Source organism: Anolis sagrei, chromosome 2 (assembly GCF_037176765.1).
Source record: "Anolis sagrei isolate rAnoSag1 chromosome 2, rAnoSag1.mat, whole genome shotgun sequence".
Taxonomy (NCBI): domain Eukaryota; kingdom Metazoa; phylum Chordata; class Lepidosauria; order Squamata; family Dactyloidae; genus Anolis; species Anolis sagrei.
This window is the reverse complement of record NC_090022.1, coordinates 219,355,603-219,375,357: the sequence shown is the minus strand read 5'-3', so window position 1 is coordinate 219,375,357 and position 19,755 is coordinate 219,355,603. Positions and strand designations below refer to the sequence as shown.

General features: G+C 39.6%; 1 protein-coding gene across 1 annotated transcript in view; it reads left to right on the top strand.

Moving 5' to 3' along the window:
* Positions 1-19,537, top strand: part of RCL1 (RNA terminal phosphate cyclase like 1) — a 34,608-nt gene extending 15,071 nt beyond the window's left edge. The window contains exons 8-9 of the mRNA XM_060762279.2: positions 693-796; positions 19,188-19,537. Of these exons, the coding sequence (XP_060618262.2) occupies positions 693-796; positions 19,188-19,338 (255 nt within the window). The 3' untranslated portion in view covers positions 19,339-19,537. The remainder of the gene's footprint in view (positions 1-692; positions 797-19,187) is intronic.
* The last annotated feature ends 218 nt before the right edge of the window (positions 19,538-19,755 follow it).

The following is a 19,755-nucleotide window of genomic DNA, read 5'->3' as shown; positions in this document are numbered from 1 at the left end:
TCTGTCACTTCCTGTTGTCTCACCCCCGTTTGTAACTTGGAGTTCTATGTAAGTAGGATGTTTGTAACTTGGAGACTGCCTGTATAATGAGAGTAAGCCCTGTTGAATTCAGTGGGTCTTCCGTCTGAGCAGATGCAGTGACACAAGGCTCTTTCTGCACTATGAGACTGCCCTCCATTAGCCTCAGAGGGCAATAGGAAGGGCTCTTCCACACAGCCATATACCCCGGAATATGAAGGCAGAAAATCCCACAATATCTGCTTTGAACTGGGTTATCTGAGTTCACACTGCCATATGTTCCAGTTCAAAGCAGTTGTGTGGAAGGGCCCGTAGTTGCTATTTCAAGTACATCCATAGATGGTACCCCAGGGCAGGTTGTCTCTTTGAGGCACCATTACAAGATCTTCCATTCTAAGAGTTTGAGATGATGCTGTTACAATCTGCAGTTGAAAGGTGACCCACCCAAACAGTTTAATTTTAGCCAGGAATTAGAAGACTATTTACACACACTAATAGGTAGATCCTGCTAATAATTTCAAACTTGTTTCCCATTTTGTTACGAAATCATTCATGTTTTGTCTTTTGACTCTTGGAGTGTAGAGTATGTTTTTCCCTCCCCTTCCGTATTCCCCTTTCTGCCCATATTATCTGGTTAGTACAAAGCTTAATTATTAAAGTGTTTGCCTTTGTAGGGAGGCTGTGTGGATTCAACAAACCAAACCCTCGTCCTACTCCTCATGACCCTTGGACAGCAGGATGTTTCCAAAGTCCTGTTGGGACCACTGTCACCATATACGTAAGTTCTCTCTCTCTCCCCCCCCCCCTTTTAAAATCTTAATTACCCAGTCCTGTTCTGTTTTGATAATTGTATTGAATGATTTCTTTTTCATTCTTGCTTTGAATACTTAGCTTGTTGCTGCAGGAAGAGCTACTTTTTAATCCATGTGATGCCACACAGTACATGGTGTTTGTTTTCATGCAGGCCGATGGCTTTTTGTACTCATTGCTGCACCACAAGGACAGAGAAATTTAACTTGCAGTGACAGACTACACACACACGAGGGAGAGAGTGTTTTTATAGCCCTTTGGCCTGCATTTCTAGTAGTTTCAGCATAGAGCAGTGGTCCTTTTGGACTGTTAATGCTAAAACACACATTTTAATATGATCTCTGTTCATTCAGGGGAACTGTCAGGGACCGTTGAGTTTTGCCGTGCGTGTGTTTTCTATTTAATCATCTTGTGCCAGAAGGGAAATTCCTTCTTTTTCCCGTATGGGTGTGGATATTAGATCTGACTATTGCTTTCTTAGCACTTGGTTTGTTGTTTCTGGGTTTAAAAGTGGTTGCCTTTGATTTGGGGATCCTTCACATTGCCTGCCAAGTGGCATATTCATTTGGGAATAGTATTAAAACAACTAGACTGTGAACTGTCCTTTTTCGGTTATCATGGTACCGGTGCTGTATATCTGAAAGGTACAGTACTGTGATAACTGAAGAATGATGGTGCCATCACAATGAGATGGGATGTACTGGAAAACTACTGCTGAGTATTGGCGGCTAAGAGGGGGAAAGGAAAGGGCCTGAGGCTGTTAGGAATGGTGGGAGTTGAAGTCCAAAACACCTGGAGGGAGGGCCCGAGTTTGCCCATGCCTGCTGTAGTCTTTCTATCAGGTGCACCTTGAGAATCTGCTCAGAAAGTCCTATTTCTGAAAACAAGTTATTTATTTTTTATTTACAACATTTCTATCCTGTCTTTCTCAATCCCTAAGGTGACTCAAGGTGGTTCACAAATTGGCAGCACTTTGATGCCATAACAGTCCACAGCATACAATTAAAACATTTAAAACAACATTATAAAATCCATACAAAAACCATTAAAAACATATAATAACCAATGTCTTCCTATTAATCTCATTTTCCAGTAGCATTGTCTATGCCAATCCATGTTTCAATCTTACACAATTCCGTGTTTGTCTATTGCACAGCATTTCCAAAGGTGTTGCACTCCAGGCCAGGAAGCCCTCTGACTTTAAACATTTTAAAATGTCTGACAAAAACATTTTACTCATTTTACAAATGAGTAAAATGCAAGCAGTTTATTGAAGCTATTTAAAAGTAGTAGCAGTAAATCCACAAAAATTGGCAAATCCAATTAGGTAGAAAGATAGATAGAACAAAAATTGGCCAGGAAATTAGTCCATCAGGGTTCATGAAAATAAATACTGGAACTTCCAAGGTAAAACACCAAAACTTGAGCATGAATCGAACAAGGCACTTAACACAGGAATCTATCCAAGGTAAGGCTTCCAGGGACCTGAGACAAAGTCTTGACTCAATTCCAACGTTGTTTCGTCTGGCTACAGATTCTGTACTTGGCACTTTTATCCCCTTTATCCCAAGCAGCCAGGAATGGATTTCTTTTCAGCCTTGAGTTTGTTATCAATCTCTCCCGCAATCTGGCAGAGCACCTGAGAGCCTGGTTTGTTTGTCTTTGCTGACTGAAAGCATTTCTCCTATCTACTGGCTCGTTAATTTCTGCAGCTGGCCCAGGTGCCAAGAGTTTCTCAGGCTCAAAGCCTTGTGAATTCTCTGATAGCAATTCAGGCCCAGGGAACAAACCATCATCCCCAAACGCTTCAGGAACATTCCCATCAGAAAAGTCACGTTGAACAGGAAACCCATTGTCATTCCCTGCATCTAGAGCAATCTCATTATTAGACACATAAACCTCATTGTCACTACCAACATTCAGAGGACCTTGTTCATTAGACAGGTTGAACTCCAACAAAAAGCTTGTTCAAAGCGCCAGGTTTGGATGGGTACAAAGGAATTTACATAACACAATTGGCAGCCATGGTTATCGTGGGGAGATAAAATTAGGGTGCCCAATAAAGCAAGTTAGTTTGCAACTTGAACACCTTGCCTTCTTCATTTGGCTTGGTTGAAAAAAAAGTGAGCCATGTTCTGGCCAAAATTCTTTCCAGTGTCCTCTACCTCTACTCGCTCATATAACTGGGTTCTCCAGGCAAAACTAGCAGCAGCAGCGAGTTGGTAAAACTTGCTGGTGTTTCTTCTGCCCATTTTTTACCTCCAAACATTGTGAGTCTTCCTTGATAGCATATGGCAAGTTCTTCCTTGTTTTCTGGCTTTTCCTCACCTTCGCTCTCTTCTCTCTCAAGGCTGGGCTAAGTGTGGTTGTACCCATCTTTTGAGACATTGGGCATTGCCTCAGTGCTGTCCACAGCACAAACACCTTGTCTTAACTCTTCAATATTAGAGGATAACTTGTATTGAGGTAGATATATACTTCACCCCTGGGAGTAAAGCCCGCTGTTTTCATTGGGTCTTTCTTCAGGTGCATCTATCCCAGTGGTTTGCAACCTATGGGTCTACAGGTGTTTTGGCCTACAACTCCCAGAAATCCCAGCCAGTTTACCAGCTGATAGTGAAGGTGGGAGTTGACGGCCAAAACATCTGGGTGAAGGGGCATCGATGTAGAGTCACTCTAAATGCACAAGCTTAGGAGTTCCCTCAATGGCCCAATGTAGCCATGCAAGGAGGAAGCCATAAGTTGGGTTCTTACTACAAAGGCTTTATTGCATGGTATAACAAAGATCAACGTTATCTTTGGCAGTGGGGAGAGCAATCCCACCGCTGCCACCAATATAAACGAGATAAGCGACACACTGGGCAGAGGGGACAAGCAATCCCACCGCTGCCACCAGTGTAACAAAGATCAACGTAATCTTGGGCAGCGGGGGACAAACAATCCCACCTCTACCAGCAGTGTAAAGATGTTAACGTTCAGCTGGACACTACTTTAACAAAGATAATTGACTAAGACGAGGGGGAAAGACTCTCTTATCCCACCTCAGTAATATATTTATTAAGTGACCAACTGTGATGTAGTTATTGACCGATGTATTTGGCAGATTCGCCGCCACCACCTCAATATATGTTTGAGGAAAACATAAGTGTGAATGTGAAATTGGTAAATTAGGTTCAAGCCCTTTGTTCTTCTTCAGTGGCTGTTTCTCTCACTGACTGGACTGAAAGTAATCTTCTTTAGGCTAGCTGAGATCTAATGATTGTAATAGACCGAGGCAGACACCAGTTTAAGATGAAACTATAAACAGGTTTATTTTAAACTTGGTGAACAAAGCAACTCTTAATAAGAGTGGTACAAAAGTGTAATGCGTTTCAGAGGCTTAGCTGGTTTAGACAAACAGTCTTCTCTCAAGACTTTAACTTTGTTCCTTGTGAGTTCCTTGTTTCACACTGCTCCCTTCACTGACACAGTGTGTCTCTGAGAACAGCCCACTGACTGCCTCACAGAGCAAAATAGGCTTTCCTTCACTGACCCTTCTAAGTACAGTGACTCAGGAACCTTTGCCTTTCCTATGCTCTAACCTCAAGGCTCACTTCAAAAGTTCTCCCTGTCTAAATTCCTCTCAGCTCCCTCTCCCTAAAATACTTCTTCACTCTACGATGTTTAAAGCCCTTCTTTCTCGCTTGTCAAAAAGACACAGCCTTTTCCCCTCTAAAACCTAACTCCTCCCCTGACTGCTCTAGCCAATCAGGAGCCGGCTGACTCCTCCCTCTTGCCTCTTAGCTCTCCTGCCTATCTCTCAACATGTTTCCAGGCTTCAGCCTTCCTGGCAAAAGGTTAGATTCATGTCACATGGCCATAGCAATATCGACAAACATGTATATAGAAATACAATCAAACGGTTTGTTGCAACCCCCAATTGGGCTGCAGAGTTTTTATTATTTTTGACAGTAAATTGAATACAAATTCTCATTGATTTCCAAAGACAAATCATTTCATCGGTCTAAGCTAGCCGTACAATTGCTCATTGGTTCTTTATTATTTTGACTGACACGATAGCACACGTGGGACCCTAACAATAGTGCAACTATAGCACAACTATAGTCTATTGTTCTCTGACCATGGCTGTCTTAATGAATCAATCTTATCTGTTATTCTGCTGCAAACATAACTCCAGAGCGACTGGGAAATTTGGGAGTTCTAACTAGCCACCAACTAGCTGGTTTTGTCCAGATATACTTTTAAATCTCTGAATAGTAACTTCCTCTCAGCAGCAACGTTTTCTCAAACTATCAGCATTTTCTGTAAACAAAGTCTCACTGCAGAAACAGGTCAATATGGCAGTAAATCAGAACATTGGGAACATCCCTGAAAATTCCCTTTTAAAACCACGTCTCCTTCATGGGGACCCACAGGTTGAGAACCACTGATCTATCCCATATTAATTGAGACCTGAGGCTTGTTTATGCAAAGCCCCTTCTCCTGGCCCACTCTCATTCTTGAGCTTCAGTTTTAGTGCCTTTTTTAAAAAGGCATTTAAAAAAAAACGCTCATATCTTCTTGGTGTTGTGCAGAATATTATTAGTCTTGCCAGTCAATTCTTGGGTAGCGGTTGATTTTCTAGTGGCAATTCAAAGGCCTTCTTGACTTGGGTTGCTAGGAAACCGGTCCTGTTTCTATCCACCAGCCTTTCTAGCCTAGGCTCACCTGCTAATACCTCTGTCCAGAAATCACATGAAAGTGGCCTGTATTTTTGTGTGTGTGTGTGTGTGTGTATGTCAGGAGCAACTTGTTTCTGGTGTGAGAGAACTGGCTGTCTGCAAGAACGTTTCCCAGAGGACACCCGGATGTTTTGATGTTTTACCATCCTTGTGGGAGACTTCTCTCATGTCCCTGCATGGGGTGCTGGAGCTGACAGAGGGAGCTCATCCGTGCTCTCCCCAGATTCAAATCTCCAACCTGTTGGTTTTCAGTCCTGCTGGCACAAGGGTTTAACCCATTGAGCCACCGGGGGCTCCAGTGGCCAGGAGAGGGATCAATTTTTCATTTTAGACAAATCTGTTTGAAGCCTTTGGAAGGTCTGCCATGAAGGCAGTCATTTTAACCACGGCATCTGATGGCTGCCATTTCAGTTGGGTGCTGGATTCATTCCACACCCAGACCAATTGGAGCCTTTCAAGACGCGAAACACCTTTTGAGAGTAGGGCTCGGCACTTAAGACAGCTCCTTGAACATTTGGCACAAACTTGGGTCAGATCCACTGCTTCACTGACATGGAAGCTAAATTTTAGCCACCATGTCATCCTGGAGCATATAGGTTAATATTTGTTGCTTAGCACCTACATGAACAGTGCTGCATGGCTGACAATTGTCGAACTGGGCACATGGGGGTTGAGGAATGTGTCCCTGAAGTTTTTGCTGGAAATCTTTTTCTCTGAACTTCTTTCTCTTTATACCACCCGATTTTGCCTTCTTGTGCCTGATGCTTGTCTACTCTGACTCCTGTCTCTGATGCCTGCATCATTGCAGTTAGGCTTCACATTTGGATCAGAGTCTTATCCCAATCATTTGCACCTCTATTTGATTCTTTCTTCCCTTTGAGTACATGTAGCTGTGCAACACTAAAAACATTCCCTATACAACAGGTGCTTTGTAGTCAATGGGGTTTGACCCCAGTATCCCCATGGATGTTTATGTCTCATTGCACACAGTGTTATCTTTTACATAAAATAGCAAAGTCAGGGTTTGTTTTTAGGATTTTGAGGGGCAGTATTTTCAAGCCATGGATGGTTGAATCCATGGATGCAGAATTCGTGAATACAGAGGGCCATCTATACCATAGTTCTGGGTTGCTGTGAGTTTTCCGAGCTGTATGGCCATATTCCAGAAGCATTCTCTCCTGACATTTCATCCACATCTATGGCAGGCATCCCCAGTGGTTGAGGGGTCTGTTGGAAAGGAGGCAAGTGAGGTTTATATATCTTGAATGTCCAGAGTTGGAGAAAGAACTCTTGTCTGCTTGAGGCAAATGTGAATGTTGCAATTGGCCACCTTGAATAATAATAATCATCATCAACATCAACATCATCATCATCTTTATTTGTACCCTGCCACCTGCTGCCGTTTATTTTCCGAGCCCAATTTAAGGTGCAGGTGCTTACCTACAAAGCCCTAAATGGTTTGGGACCATCCTACCTGCGTGACCGCATCTCCATTTATGAACCCACGCGCTCACTTCATTCATCTGGAGAGGCCCTGCTCGTGATTCCGCCTGCGTTGCAGGCGCGCTTGGTGGGGATGCGAGACAGGGCCTTTTCTGTGGTGGCCCCCCGACTCTGGAACACCCTCCCAAAAGATCTTAGACAGGCCCCTACATTGGCAGACTTTAGAAAGAACTTGAAGACCTGGCTGTTCCGATGTGCCTTTCCAGAATAGGAATCTCCAATAACAAGTCCCAGAAGCACTTTATTAGAACTAAGATTGCCGCACACTGCACACTGCACTTACCCTATAATCCTTACATATCACCTGTCACATCAGCACTTTTAATCTTGTACCCATTACCCTGGCCCAGCCCAGTTTTATAGTGTCTTGATGTATTGTTTATTGCTTGTTGTTTAATATTGCTTTAACTGTTTTTAATTTGCTTTAGGTGTTGTATTGTTATGTTGTGTTTTGAGGCCTTGGCCTTTGTAAGCCGCATAGAGTCCTTCGGGAGATGCTAGCGGGGTACAAATAAAGATAATAATAATAATAATAATAATAATAATAATCTTCCCAGTGGAGACTCGGGGCGACTTACATGAGGCCAAGCCCAACAACGCAATACAATAAATGAAATCAAAACATAACAACAACATAATAAAATACATAAAGCATAAAACATAAGGACACAGCAAACAAAATAAAATTACAATAAAATAATTCATAAACAAAACATAACACAGAAAGCGGGCTGCATGTACAGAATAAAAAACTAGGGCTAAAAACACGGCTAAGTAGCATTTAATGGCCTTGTAGCTTCAAAGCCTGGCAGAGTGCTATCTGGGAGCTCCTTTGTTGGGAGGTGTTAGCTGGCCCTGATTGATTCATGTCTGGAATTCCCCTGTTGTTTTTTGTTGTTGTTTTTTTTAGTGTTGCTCTTTATTTACTGTCCTGATTTTAGAGTTTTTTAAAATACTGGTATCCAGATTTTGTTCATTTTCATGGTTTCTTCCTTTCTGTTGAAATTGCCCACATGCTTGTGGATTTCAATGGCTTCTCTGTGTAGCCTGATATGGTGGTTATTAGATTGGTCCAGCATTTCTGTGTTTTCAAATAATATGCAGGAGAGAATGCTTCTGGAACATGTCTGGAAAACTCACAGCAACCCAGTGATTCTGGCCATGAAAGCCTTGGACAACAAGTCCGTACATTGATAGGAAACTGGTAGTTCTGGAGACCAATTTCTGCTTCTTGAGCCACAGGGGCTGGAGGCAATGCCAGAAATGATGGGTAGAAATGGCTGGAAGTCAGTTTTGAAAAATGGGTCATTTTTTTATGTTTAGCAGTGCAAGGGGGGTTGCAACCTATTAAAAAAGTTCATTCTTATGTTTAGAGACTTCCAGGAAAGACAGTTTAGGTGGGGAAGGGCAAAAAAAGGTGGTCAAGAGATTCTGGGCAGATTGTGGAGCACAAAAAACAGTTTTACAAAGATAGTATCCGTTCTCACTTTGCCCGTACCTGATTGAGATTATATTTCCTTTTAAAGTATGGAAAATATTTTTTCTTCCTTTATACATGTAACTGTCTACATAAAAGCTGAGACCCAAACATTATATTCAGAATACCATTAGCCCCTATAGAAAGGCATGCTACAGACATGCTTAACTCCTCAATGTTGAAGAGTGATGCTCCTAGTAGATGTCACAGTTACAATATCCCAGAAAGCCTGGCTGCAGAGTATCTAAATTCAAATAAGGATCATAGAATCATAGAGTTGGAAGAGACCTCGTGAGCCATCCAGTCCAACCCCCCTGCCAAGAAGCAGGAAAATTGCATTCAAAGCACTCCCGACAGATGGCCATCCAGCCTCTGTTTAAAAGTTTCCAAAGAAGAAGCCTCCACCACACTCCAGGGCAGAGAGTTCCACTGCTGAACAGCTCTCACAGTCAGGAAGTGCTTCCTTATGTTCAGATGGAGTTCTTTCACAACTGGAGGGTAGAATGTCATTAGATGTCGTTTCCATGATAAACCGTACAACTTAAGAAACATTAAGATTGATGAGAAAATGGCATAATTTTTTTGAAAGCCATAATGCGTCCAGAATCTCCTTAAAAGGGTTAAAAATGATCAAAAGCTTTTGTACTGACAGAATGGTTTCTCTTTCACTGGAAATGTTATTTTTGAAATGTAATTTACACTGCTGTGCTAAGAAAGATGGCTTATTGGAAGTAGCTTCACTGCCTGTGACTCATTGCTTCCACATCCTGAATCCTATAAACACTTTGTTTGGTGTAAGCTCCATTAAGCACGGTGTTATATGTGTCTGAATAAGCTTTGCTGGATCAGAGTGGAGGCCAATCTAAATCCACCATTCTGTATATTAATTCACCCACCAGCCAGTAAGTTGCCAACCAACAAGGTATGAATCCATCTACATCAGTGGTTCCCAACCTGTGGTTCGTGGACCACCAGTGGTCCGCTAGAACTAAAATATGGTCTGCGGCCTCACTGTTACTACACCGTTGCAACTAAAGTGACTGTTCTAACAAAACCCTCTTATTAAATGTGGTTTTCTGTGGGCCTGCAGATGGCAACGACCGGATGACTTATGTTCTGTATCAGAAACTACAGCTGATGTGGTCTACCCAATGCAATTTTCTGAATCAGCATCCCAAATAGCCAAAGCAAATCTAAAGTTGACCAAAAACTGATTTTTAACCCTTTTGTACTAATGTTGGAGAGTGGTCCCTGGTCAAGTGGTCCGGGTCAAAAAAAGGTTGGGATCCACTGATCTACATTCTCTGTCTCATGCGATTGAAAGACAAACTGCCTCTCATACTGGAAGTGATGTACACCCATCCTGAGTAGTATCTAGTAATGGCCTCAACACACACAATTTCATACCATTTCCTTTTAAAGCCATCCGAACTGGCAATCCATCTTGTGGCAGTGAGTTCCACAGTTTTACTATGTGTAGTATAAAGAAGCACTTCCTTTTATGTTACCTGAATTTACCATCATTCAGGTTTCTTAGGTGACCCTGCATTCTGGTGTTATGAAGAAAATCTTCTCCATGGCTACTTAATCGCACTGTGCTTAATGTTGTTCACCTCTATCATACTTCCAAGTAACCTTTTTCTTTTCAAAAATAAGCAGCCACGACTTCCGGTGGGTAATGGCTGCGGGCAAGCCGCGCTGAGAGGGAGCTCCGGCGAGGAACCAGCGTAGAGGTGGTTATAGGGTGAGCACATCGCTCCCCCACCTTTGCCGGATTGAAGGCGAAGGTGCAGCGAACCTGCAGAGGCCCGTAGAGCCCCCAAGAACCCCTTTCCCTCAAGGAGGGGGGCCGAGGGGGATCCGGGCGAGCGGGAAGCAACCGCCCCGCTGGGATCAGGCACAAGCCTGTTTCAACTGTAGCCAGCCCATACAAAAGAAAGAAGAAAGAAATAAGAAACTCTGAGGAGAAAATTGAGAAGGTCTCACTGCCAGGTATGGGACTTTTATGAAATATTCAGAGCTGAAGGAGAGGAGTAAGATTTTTCGAGATTTGGAGATTAGAGAAGAGTAAAGAGGAGCCAAGAAGAAGCAGCGGAACTTTACTAAAGAAAGAAGGTTAATCAAAACGGGACCGGGAAGGAAATTAAGAGCCAATTTGATCAAATTGGGACAATAAATAATAAATAATAAATTTACTCTGAAATTTGAAGTTAGAGAAAAACCGCCGTGCCAAAGGAGAGGTTTAGAAAGAAAAAGAAATAAAGCCCAGGGTTTAATTGGAAAGCTAAAGAAACTGTTTCTCTGCCGCGCTCCCGATTGTGTGCTCTTTTGCCCCTCTCGCCTCCCCTGCCTCTCCATCCTCCATTCCGGACTAAGAAGAAGAAAATAAAACTCCGACCTTGAGTGCCATATTGTTGTGGCTAGCGAGCCCCTTCTTTATAAACAATCTTGCAAAGAGGCTCCAGGAAGTGACGCAGGAGGGGAGAAGAAGGAAGGGGAAGCGACGATAAAGGAAGAGGCGGACCTATTGAAGAAAGGCGGAAGAAGGTAGAAACCATAGAGAGGCAGGAGGAATCATAGAGAGGTAGAAGATACCATAGAAAAAGAACGCTACGGAGAGGCAAGACACAGCGGAAAGCGGCAGGGCAAAAGCGAGGACGAGAAACAGACGCGGAGCTGAAACGAGGACGAGAAGAAGACGAGCCACGAGGAAGAGAAGCAGACGAGAACTTCAGGATCTACAGGGACCAGGACGAGAAGAAGACGAGAACCAGGAAGAGAAGCAGAAGAAAGGAGTAAACCGAGGCAGGACCCCAGAAGAGGCCAGAAAAGATAAAGAAGATATACGAGATTGAACGCGATTGCGGACAAGATAAGATAAGATAAAACAAACTATATAATTGATTAATTAATATAATTAAATAAGTAAATAAAAACAAATTGAGTTTTAATTGGATTAAATTTATAGTAATTAGTATAGACTATCTCCAGGGAATAAATTGCAATTGAAGAAGATAAATTGATTATTGATTAGTGATTTTTGATTATTGTTTGATAAAATTATTTAAAATATTGATATATACCAAATTAAAATCAATTATTTAGATATATAATTAATAATTAATCAAAAATTAAATAATTGGTGTTAATTACAGAAATTATTAATGAATTGAAGGAAGCAAACAGAAATTGGTGGTGTAATTGTTGGAGTAATTGTTGGAGTAATTAACAAAAAATAGATGTCATTAAAAGGGAAGCAAGAGAAGGAGAAAGTCCAGACAAGAAGAGGATCCTTAGATACCAGTCTCAACATGGAGAATATACTGAAGGAAATAAAAAAACTGTCGGAAAAACAAGATGCCTTAAAAAAGGATATGGCGGACAAACAACAAGAGTTTTTTAATAAGCAAGAAAAGAATTATAAAGAAATGACGGAAGAGTTCCAAGGAATGAAAAAGAAGATGGAAGAGGAATTTGGGCAAATAAAAAAAGATATATCCCATTTATATGGAGAAGTGAAGGAATTGAAAACCAGCAAGGAGAAGATAGAGGAAACACAATCTCATATGTTGAAGAGAATTAAAGGTATAGATAGACAAAAGGAAAAGATGGAAATAGAACAAGAAAAGTTGCTACAAAAACAAATGGACTATTATCTAAGATTCAGAAATATTCAAGAAGATAAAGAAGAAGATATTGGTCAGTTGATTACTATTCTGATAGCAAATTGCCTGGAATGTGAGGAAGACGAATTGGAGATGGAACTAGATCAAACATACCGAGTTTCTTCATTTTATTCTAGGAAAAATAAGACACCACGAGATGTGATAGTACAATTTACACGAAAAAAGACTAGAGATGAAGTGTTGTATAGAAGCAATAAGAAGCCAATTTACTATAAAGAAACGAAGATTGCAGTTCTGAAAGAGTTTCCACAAGCGACCCTAAGTAGAAGAAGAAAATACTACTTTCTTACGGATGAACTTAAGAAAAGATCAATCAGATTCCGATGGGAGAGAATTGAAGGAATTATGGTGACGTATAAAGAAGAAAGGTATTGGCTGACATCTGAAGGAGTCAGAAGAGGATAAACCAGAAGGAAGAAAAGGAGATAAGAAAGCATTAACACCAGGAAATGGAAATGGAAATGGTAAAGAAAAGAAAAAACCGAGAATTGAAACCCCTGAGGAATACAGAAGATTTAGTAAATCACAGGGGAGTACTGTACCAATATCAGAAGACTTAGGTGAAGGAGCATATGGTCCGGACATAACGGCGCAAGGGATTTCGGAACTGAACTTAGGCGACATTGGACAAGACACAGATCTAATGGGATAAGATGGCTGACAGACAAATTAAATGCTTCTCAAATAATATCAACGGTATGAACTCACCCCAGAAACGTAAAAAAAATTTGGAAAATTACAAAAGGCAGATTTGGACATCATACTATTACAAGAGACACATATATGCCACAAACATGTGGCGCATTTGGATAATAAAAAAATAGGTAAGACATTCTACTCATCATATGAAAAGAAGAAAAGAGGAGTGGTAACATATATTAAAGAAAATCTTTCCCCGGAATTGGCGTTTAAGGACTTGGAAGGAAGATGTGTGGCAGTCAAAGTTACGATGGGATCTTTAAAAATTCTTATATGTAATATATATGCACCAAATGGCCCAAAGACTAAATTCATTCAATTTTTACTAACAAAATTAAGAGAAACGGAATTTGATGAGCTCTTAATGGTTGGGGACTTTAATGGAGTGATGGATAAGCAAAAAGACAAAAGTAAGATAAAGAGGAATGGAGACGGAGGAGGACTACTACCACAAAAAAATTTCGAAGTACAAAAGGAATTTGATTTGGAGGACACCTGGAGAGTCAGAAATGAAAAGAAACAAGATTATACCTTTTACTCACATCGCCACCAAACATGGTCAAGGATAGACATGGCATGGATATCCAAAAACTTGGCGACTAAAGTAATACAAATGGAAATATTACCTAGGGATATCTCTGACCACTGCCCATTGGAAATAGAAATAAACCAGAAAAATTATCAAAGAAAATGGAGACTGAATGAAAATTTGATTAAGACAGAGGAAGATAAGAAACACTACAATACAATTATTAAAGACTATTTAGAAATTAATGACATTGAAGAGACAAAAGTACAAGTAACGTGGGACGCGTTGAAAGCCGTTATGAGAGGACATTTTATCCAACACGGAGCTAGAAAAAATAAGGAAAGAAATAGACAAATGAAAGAAGTGATGGAAAAGATTGGAGATAAAGAGATGCAGTTAAAAAAGAGACCGGATAGTAAGAAGTTAAACAAGGAATTAATGAGACTTAAACAGGAGAAGTCTCGTTTGGAGATAGAAAAACAAGCAAGAGAGCTAAAATTCTTAAAACAGCAAACGTTTGAGAATGCGAATAGATCTGGGAAATGGCTAGCAAGACAAGTACGTAAAAAGAAGCAAGCTACACAAATAACAAAAATAACGGAGGGAGACAAAGTTTATACGACGGACAAGGAGATTATGGAAGAATTCAGAAGATATTACAGTAAATTATATACCAAGGATGGAATAAAAAAGGAGGATATTGCTGAGTACATAAGCCAACTTAAATTAGAAAAAGTCTCAGAAGAGATACGGGAAAAATTGAACAAAGAGATTACGGAAGGAGAAATTGACAGAGCTTTGAGTAAAATGGATGCAGATAAGGCTCCAGGCCCTGATGGATTTACAGCGGGTTTTTACAAATCAATGAAGAATACTATCCTTCCAATGTTGAAAAAAGTCTTAAATGAGGCCTTGTTAAACCAAATAATCCCAGAATCCTGGAATCAGGCTGAAATAGTGATGATACATAAAGAAGGCCTACCATCTGAAGACATTAAAAATTATAGACCTATTTCCCTACTGAATGTGGACTACAAAATCTTTGCCAACATATTGGCAACGAGGCTGAAAGAATTTCTGACTGACTGGATAGGGGAGGACCAAGCTGGATTCCTCCCGGGAAGATATATGAAAGATAACATTCGAACTGTTTTAGATTTGATAGAATATTTTGAAGTAAATCACCAAAAGGAAGCGGCTATCCTATCAATCGACGCAGAAAAAGCTTTTGATAATCTAAACTGGGACTTCTTCAAAATGCTGATCCAGGAAATGGACATGGGGATGCAATTCACGAATGCAATTAACGCTATTTACGAGGTACAAAGAGCGAAAATACGGATAAATGGTCAACAATCGGAAGAGTTTATAATCACGAAAGGAACAAGACAAGGTTGTCCGCTATCTCCCTTGATTTTTATTATGGCCTTAGAGCCGTTGATGAGGAAAATAAGAGAAGATACAAATATAAAGGGAGTAAAAATTGGAAAATTCGAATATAAGATTAAGGCTTTTGCGGACGACCTGTTAGGAATTGTGGAAGATCCCATAAATAATCTTCAGAATTGGATATACAAATTGCAAGAATATGGAAAGGTAGCAGGCTTCAGGGTGAATAAAGGAAAAACAAAGATTTTAACAAAAAATGTAAAGAAAGAAAACCAGGAAAACATTGTATCCACTACAGGAATGGAAATAGTTAAAAAACTAAAATACTTAGGAATTTGGATAACAGCAAAGAATGGCCAACTGTTAAAAAATAATTATGAATCGGCCTGGATTAAAATACAGAAAGATCTTAAAAATTGGAAAACATTGAAGTTATCTTTACTAGGAAGAATCGCATTAATTAAAATGATGGTATTACCGAAGTTACTATTTTTATTTCAAAATATCCCCGTAATTAGAAGTAAAATAATCTTTAAAAGTTGGAACAAAGAACTCCTGAAATTTGTATGGGATGGAAAGAGACCCAGAATTAAATATATAAATTTAATTGATAAAAAAACAAGAGGCGGACTAGGCTTCCCAGATCTACAAACATATTATGACGCAAGTGCTCTCTTGTGGATAAGAGATTGGATGCTGCTAGAAAATGAAAAATGTCTGAATTTAGAAGGACATGATCTATGTGTGGGCTGGCATGCCTACACGTGGTATGAAAGAGAGAAAAAGGAAAAGAACTTTGGAAATCATTTCGTTAGAGCATCTTTATTGAGAGTTTGGACAAAATATAAAAAATTGCTCTACAATAAAACGCCCCTTTGGGTTTCACCAATGGAGGCACATCAAAGAAGATTACTAGGCTGGAGAGCGTGGCCGACATATAAGGACATTTTAAAAGACAATACAGGGGAGATTAAGTCTTATGAGCTTTTAAAGGAAAAAAACAAGAATATGACATGGTTACACTATCTACAAATGAAAGACTACATCAAACAAGATAATAAGACAGGTTTTGCTTGGGAAGGATCGACTTGGGAAAAAATTTTAAAGGCGAAGAAGAAAGTCATCTCGGTTATTTATAATACTCTTCTGACGTGGTCAACGGAAACTGAACAGGTTAAACCATGTATGATAAAATGGGCACAAAATATAAGAAGACCTATTCAATTTAAGGAGTGGGAACAGATGTGGAACAAAAAACTAAAGTATGTCTATGCAACTGATTTAAAAGAAAATTGGATAAAAATGTTCCACAGATGGTACACCACTCCTAAGAAATTATCTTTGATAAACAAGAATTCTTCGGATAAATGCTGGAAAGGATGTCAACAAACAGGTACTTTTTACCATATGTGGTGGACATGTAAAGAAGTAATGAAATACTGGTCTTTAATTCATGAAGAGCTTCAAAAAATTTTGAAAAAAATATATAAGAAGAAACCTGAATATTATTTACTGGGCTTCACTGACTCTGAATTACAATTACAAGACAATGAGGATAAACTCTTTACCTATATGACAACGGCGGCGAGAATTGAATTAGCAAAAGTTTGGAAACAAGACAGTATGCCTACTAAGGAAGATTGGTTGGGGAAAATAAGAGAAATAAGGGAGATGGACGAGCTGACTTTTTATTTGAAGAAAAATACCGGAAACCCGATAAAGAGGACAGATTGGACACTTTTTGATAAATACGAGGAAGAAGAGAAAAAGTAAAAAAGAGTTAAAGTTTAGAAAAACAACAGAAACAATTTTGGAGACACTACACCTGACGATGAGATGGAAGTCAAACTTTTTTATATTTTTTCCCTTTTCTATTTTTCTTTATATTTTATTTTATTTTATTTTATTATTAGATTTTTGTGGTTTTGTATTTTTTTTTCTTTTTCTTCTCTTCTTATGTATCCTCTATATCTTTTCCTACTGTTCTATCTTCTCTAAATGTTCTCACTCTTTCGATGTATTATATAAACACTTTAATAAAAATCATTTAAAAAAAAAATAAGCAGCCACAAATGTAATCTTGCATCTGAATGTGCTGTTTAGTATTTGTGTGTGTGCTTTCAAGGGTGAAAATAGAAAAAATAGTCAACAATCAAAACCTGTGTAGTAGCTCAGACAAAGTCTGCATACAAAAGACTTAATTCTTATGGGTTTAGTGATGCCTAATGAAATCTTCCAGCACCATGTAATTGCTCCTGATAAGCATGAATGCCTGATTTTTAATTTCTGTCTGCACAACATGAATACCAATTTCCCTGCAATATGGTAACTGGTGTGGTATCAGAGCCTTAATCTGCCTTCAGCTTCAACCCTGTAGGCATCTGCCAAAGACCAAACCCACCAAGTGTCCTGTGCCTTACTGGCTTGTGCTGTTTTTAGCCTTGGGATTCTAATCTGGAGTTAAAAGGGGATTAGATTAAAAAGTCCTGTTTGGTAACATGAAAATGATTTATCTTTAGGAGTGGAAGTGCCTCTTAGTAAAAATCTCCTTAAAAGTATAGATGCTCAGAATGCCATGTATTGGTGCCAGTATGATTTTGAGGGGTTTCCCTGAATACTCAACTCTCATGCAAGTCCTGCTACGTCATTTCTTTTATTTATTTTTTATTTATGATATTTCTATCCCGCCTTTCTCAATCCCTAAGGCAACTCAAGGCGGCTTACAAATTGGCAGCAATTTGATGCCATAATAATCCACAATATACAATTAAAACATTTAAAACAGCATTATAAAATCAATATAAAACCAATACAATAAAAAAACATTAAAACATATAATAACCAATGTCTTCCTATGAATGGTGCATTCAGCAAGTTGTCACTGCGCATCACTGGACAGCAGTGGTTCTCAACCTGTGGGTACCCAGATGTTTTGACCTTCAACTCCCGGAAATTCTAACAGCTGGTAAATTGGCTGGGATTTCAGGGAGTTGTGGGCCAAAACAACACTGGTTGTGAACCACTGATATAGAGCAACTGTGGGGATTCTGTGAGGCCTCTGATGTTGTTGGCTTGAAACTCCCATTGTTCCTCGCCATTGGCTAAGATGTTTATGCCTGCTGAGATTTGCAGTCCAACTATATCCAGAGAAGCCATATAACCTCAGTCCCTGCTGTAGAACTTGTGGTCACCTTTTGTGAGCAGCTCTTTCCATGTTGTTCTCCTTATGTAATTAGATCTGTAATTGGGTTGTTGTAGGTTTTTCCGGGCTATATGGCCATGTTCCGGAAAAACCTACAACAACCCATGGATTCCGGCCATGAAAGCCTTTGACAATAGATCTGTAATTATTTAAAGATTTTTCCTTTGGAGCTCTTTAAAGGGAAGCTGGATGGCCATCTTTTAGGAATGCTTTAATTGTATATTCCTGCATGGTAGGAATGGCCCTTGTAGTCCAGTTCATTGGAATCAGTTAATGGGACAGGCTATTTACTTACTTACTTATTTGCAGTATTTATATTCCGCCCTTTTCACCTTGAAGGGGACCGAGAACACATATACAGCAAACATTCAATGTCGTTATACATTGACAAGACAGACAACTATATATAGATAGAGGTATATAGGCTTTTTACCATCTTCAGCATCTTGGAGGCCTTGCTCGGTTCCGGCCACAGGAGGGTGGTGGTATTGTCGCTCCATTTTCCCTGCCGAAGAGCTTTGTTCGTAAACTTCCTCCTTGATCAAATTGTTGGAATTTTTTGGCATTTCCTTATGGGTGCCTTAAATACCTTCCTGCTGTAAAGCAATCCCTATTTATCTACTCACATTGCTGTTTTCGAACTGCTAGGTAGGCAGAAGCTGGGCTGAGTGCCAGGAGCTCACTCCAACCCGGGCTTTGAACTGTCAGCCTTTCGGTTGGCAAGATTTACTGCAGCTGGAAGTTAACCTACTGTCTAAAGACCTTCTCTGGCTTTCAGTTGTGTGAATAATCTACTTACTATTGCTATGAAATAAACTCCCAAACATGACAAAGGAATTGAGAAGAACCTCCATGACAAGGACTCTAAAGCAGAGCTGAAGAACTGCAGACCTTCTCAAACTTTGGAATGACCATGCTCTAGTCTATCCCTATCTCCCCATCATTTGGGGGGAGAGTGTTACCCATTTTTCTATGCATTTTTCCTGTTCTAAAAGTTTGAAGTCCTTCTTGGGAAGCCTGGAAGACTGTTGCCATTTGAGACAGGCCTTGCTCCCCTATCGTACTATAATTCAGATGCTGTCCATACTAACTGTGGTATACTTTAGGATGTCTTTGCATACTCATCTTCAACTTCTTTTCTTTTCCTTTTCAGAATTGAGTTTCTGCGACATTTGAGAAGTTTTTTCCAGGTTATGTTTAAAATTGAAACCAAATCACCAGGAGAAGAACGCAAAGGTGGTGAAAAGGTGTTAATGACATGTGTCGGCGTAGGATTTTCCAATCTTAGCAAGACGGTCAAATGATATTTCATGTGGACTTTTAATGAAACATGCCATGGTTTGTCAAATAAATCTTTCTGATGCATTTTTTTAATGAGACATCTAATATATAGATTTTCTAAGTGCATCTATTTTTACACAATTTGTAATATAAAAACTCCTGTATTTTGTCAAGGTAATCACTAAAAAGTTCGTTATCCAATTAAAGAATTATGATACGTAATTTAAAGTGTGTAATGAGTGAACATTCAGTAAGGCATATTTCCAAATCATTATAGTATGGAATTATGTACTTAAAATACAAAATTATTTTTGCTGGTTTTCACTCAGGGTAGAGCTTCATTCATAAATAGCTTCTGTCGTAATTATATTTCCTGTAGAAATATATTAGGGCTAGCCTAAAAAAATTAAGACTTAATTAAATATTTTCCCAAAACAATC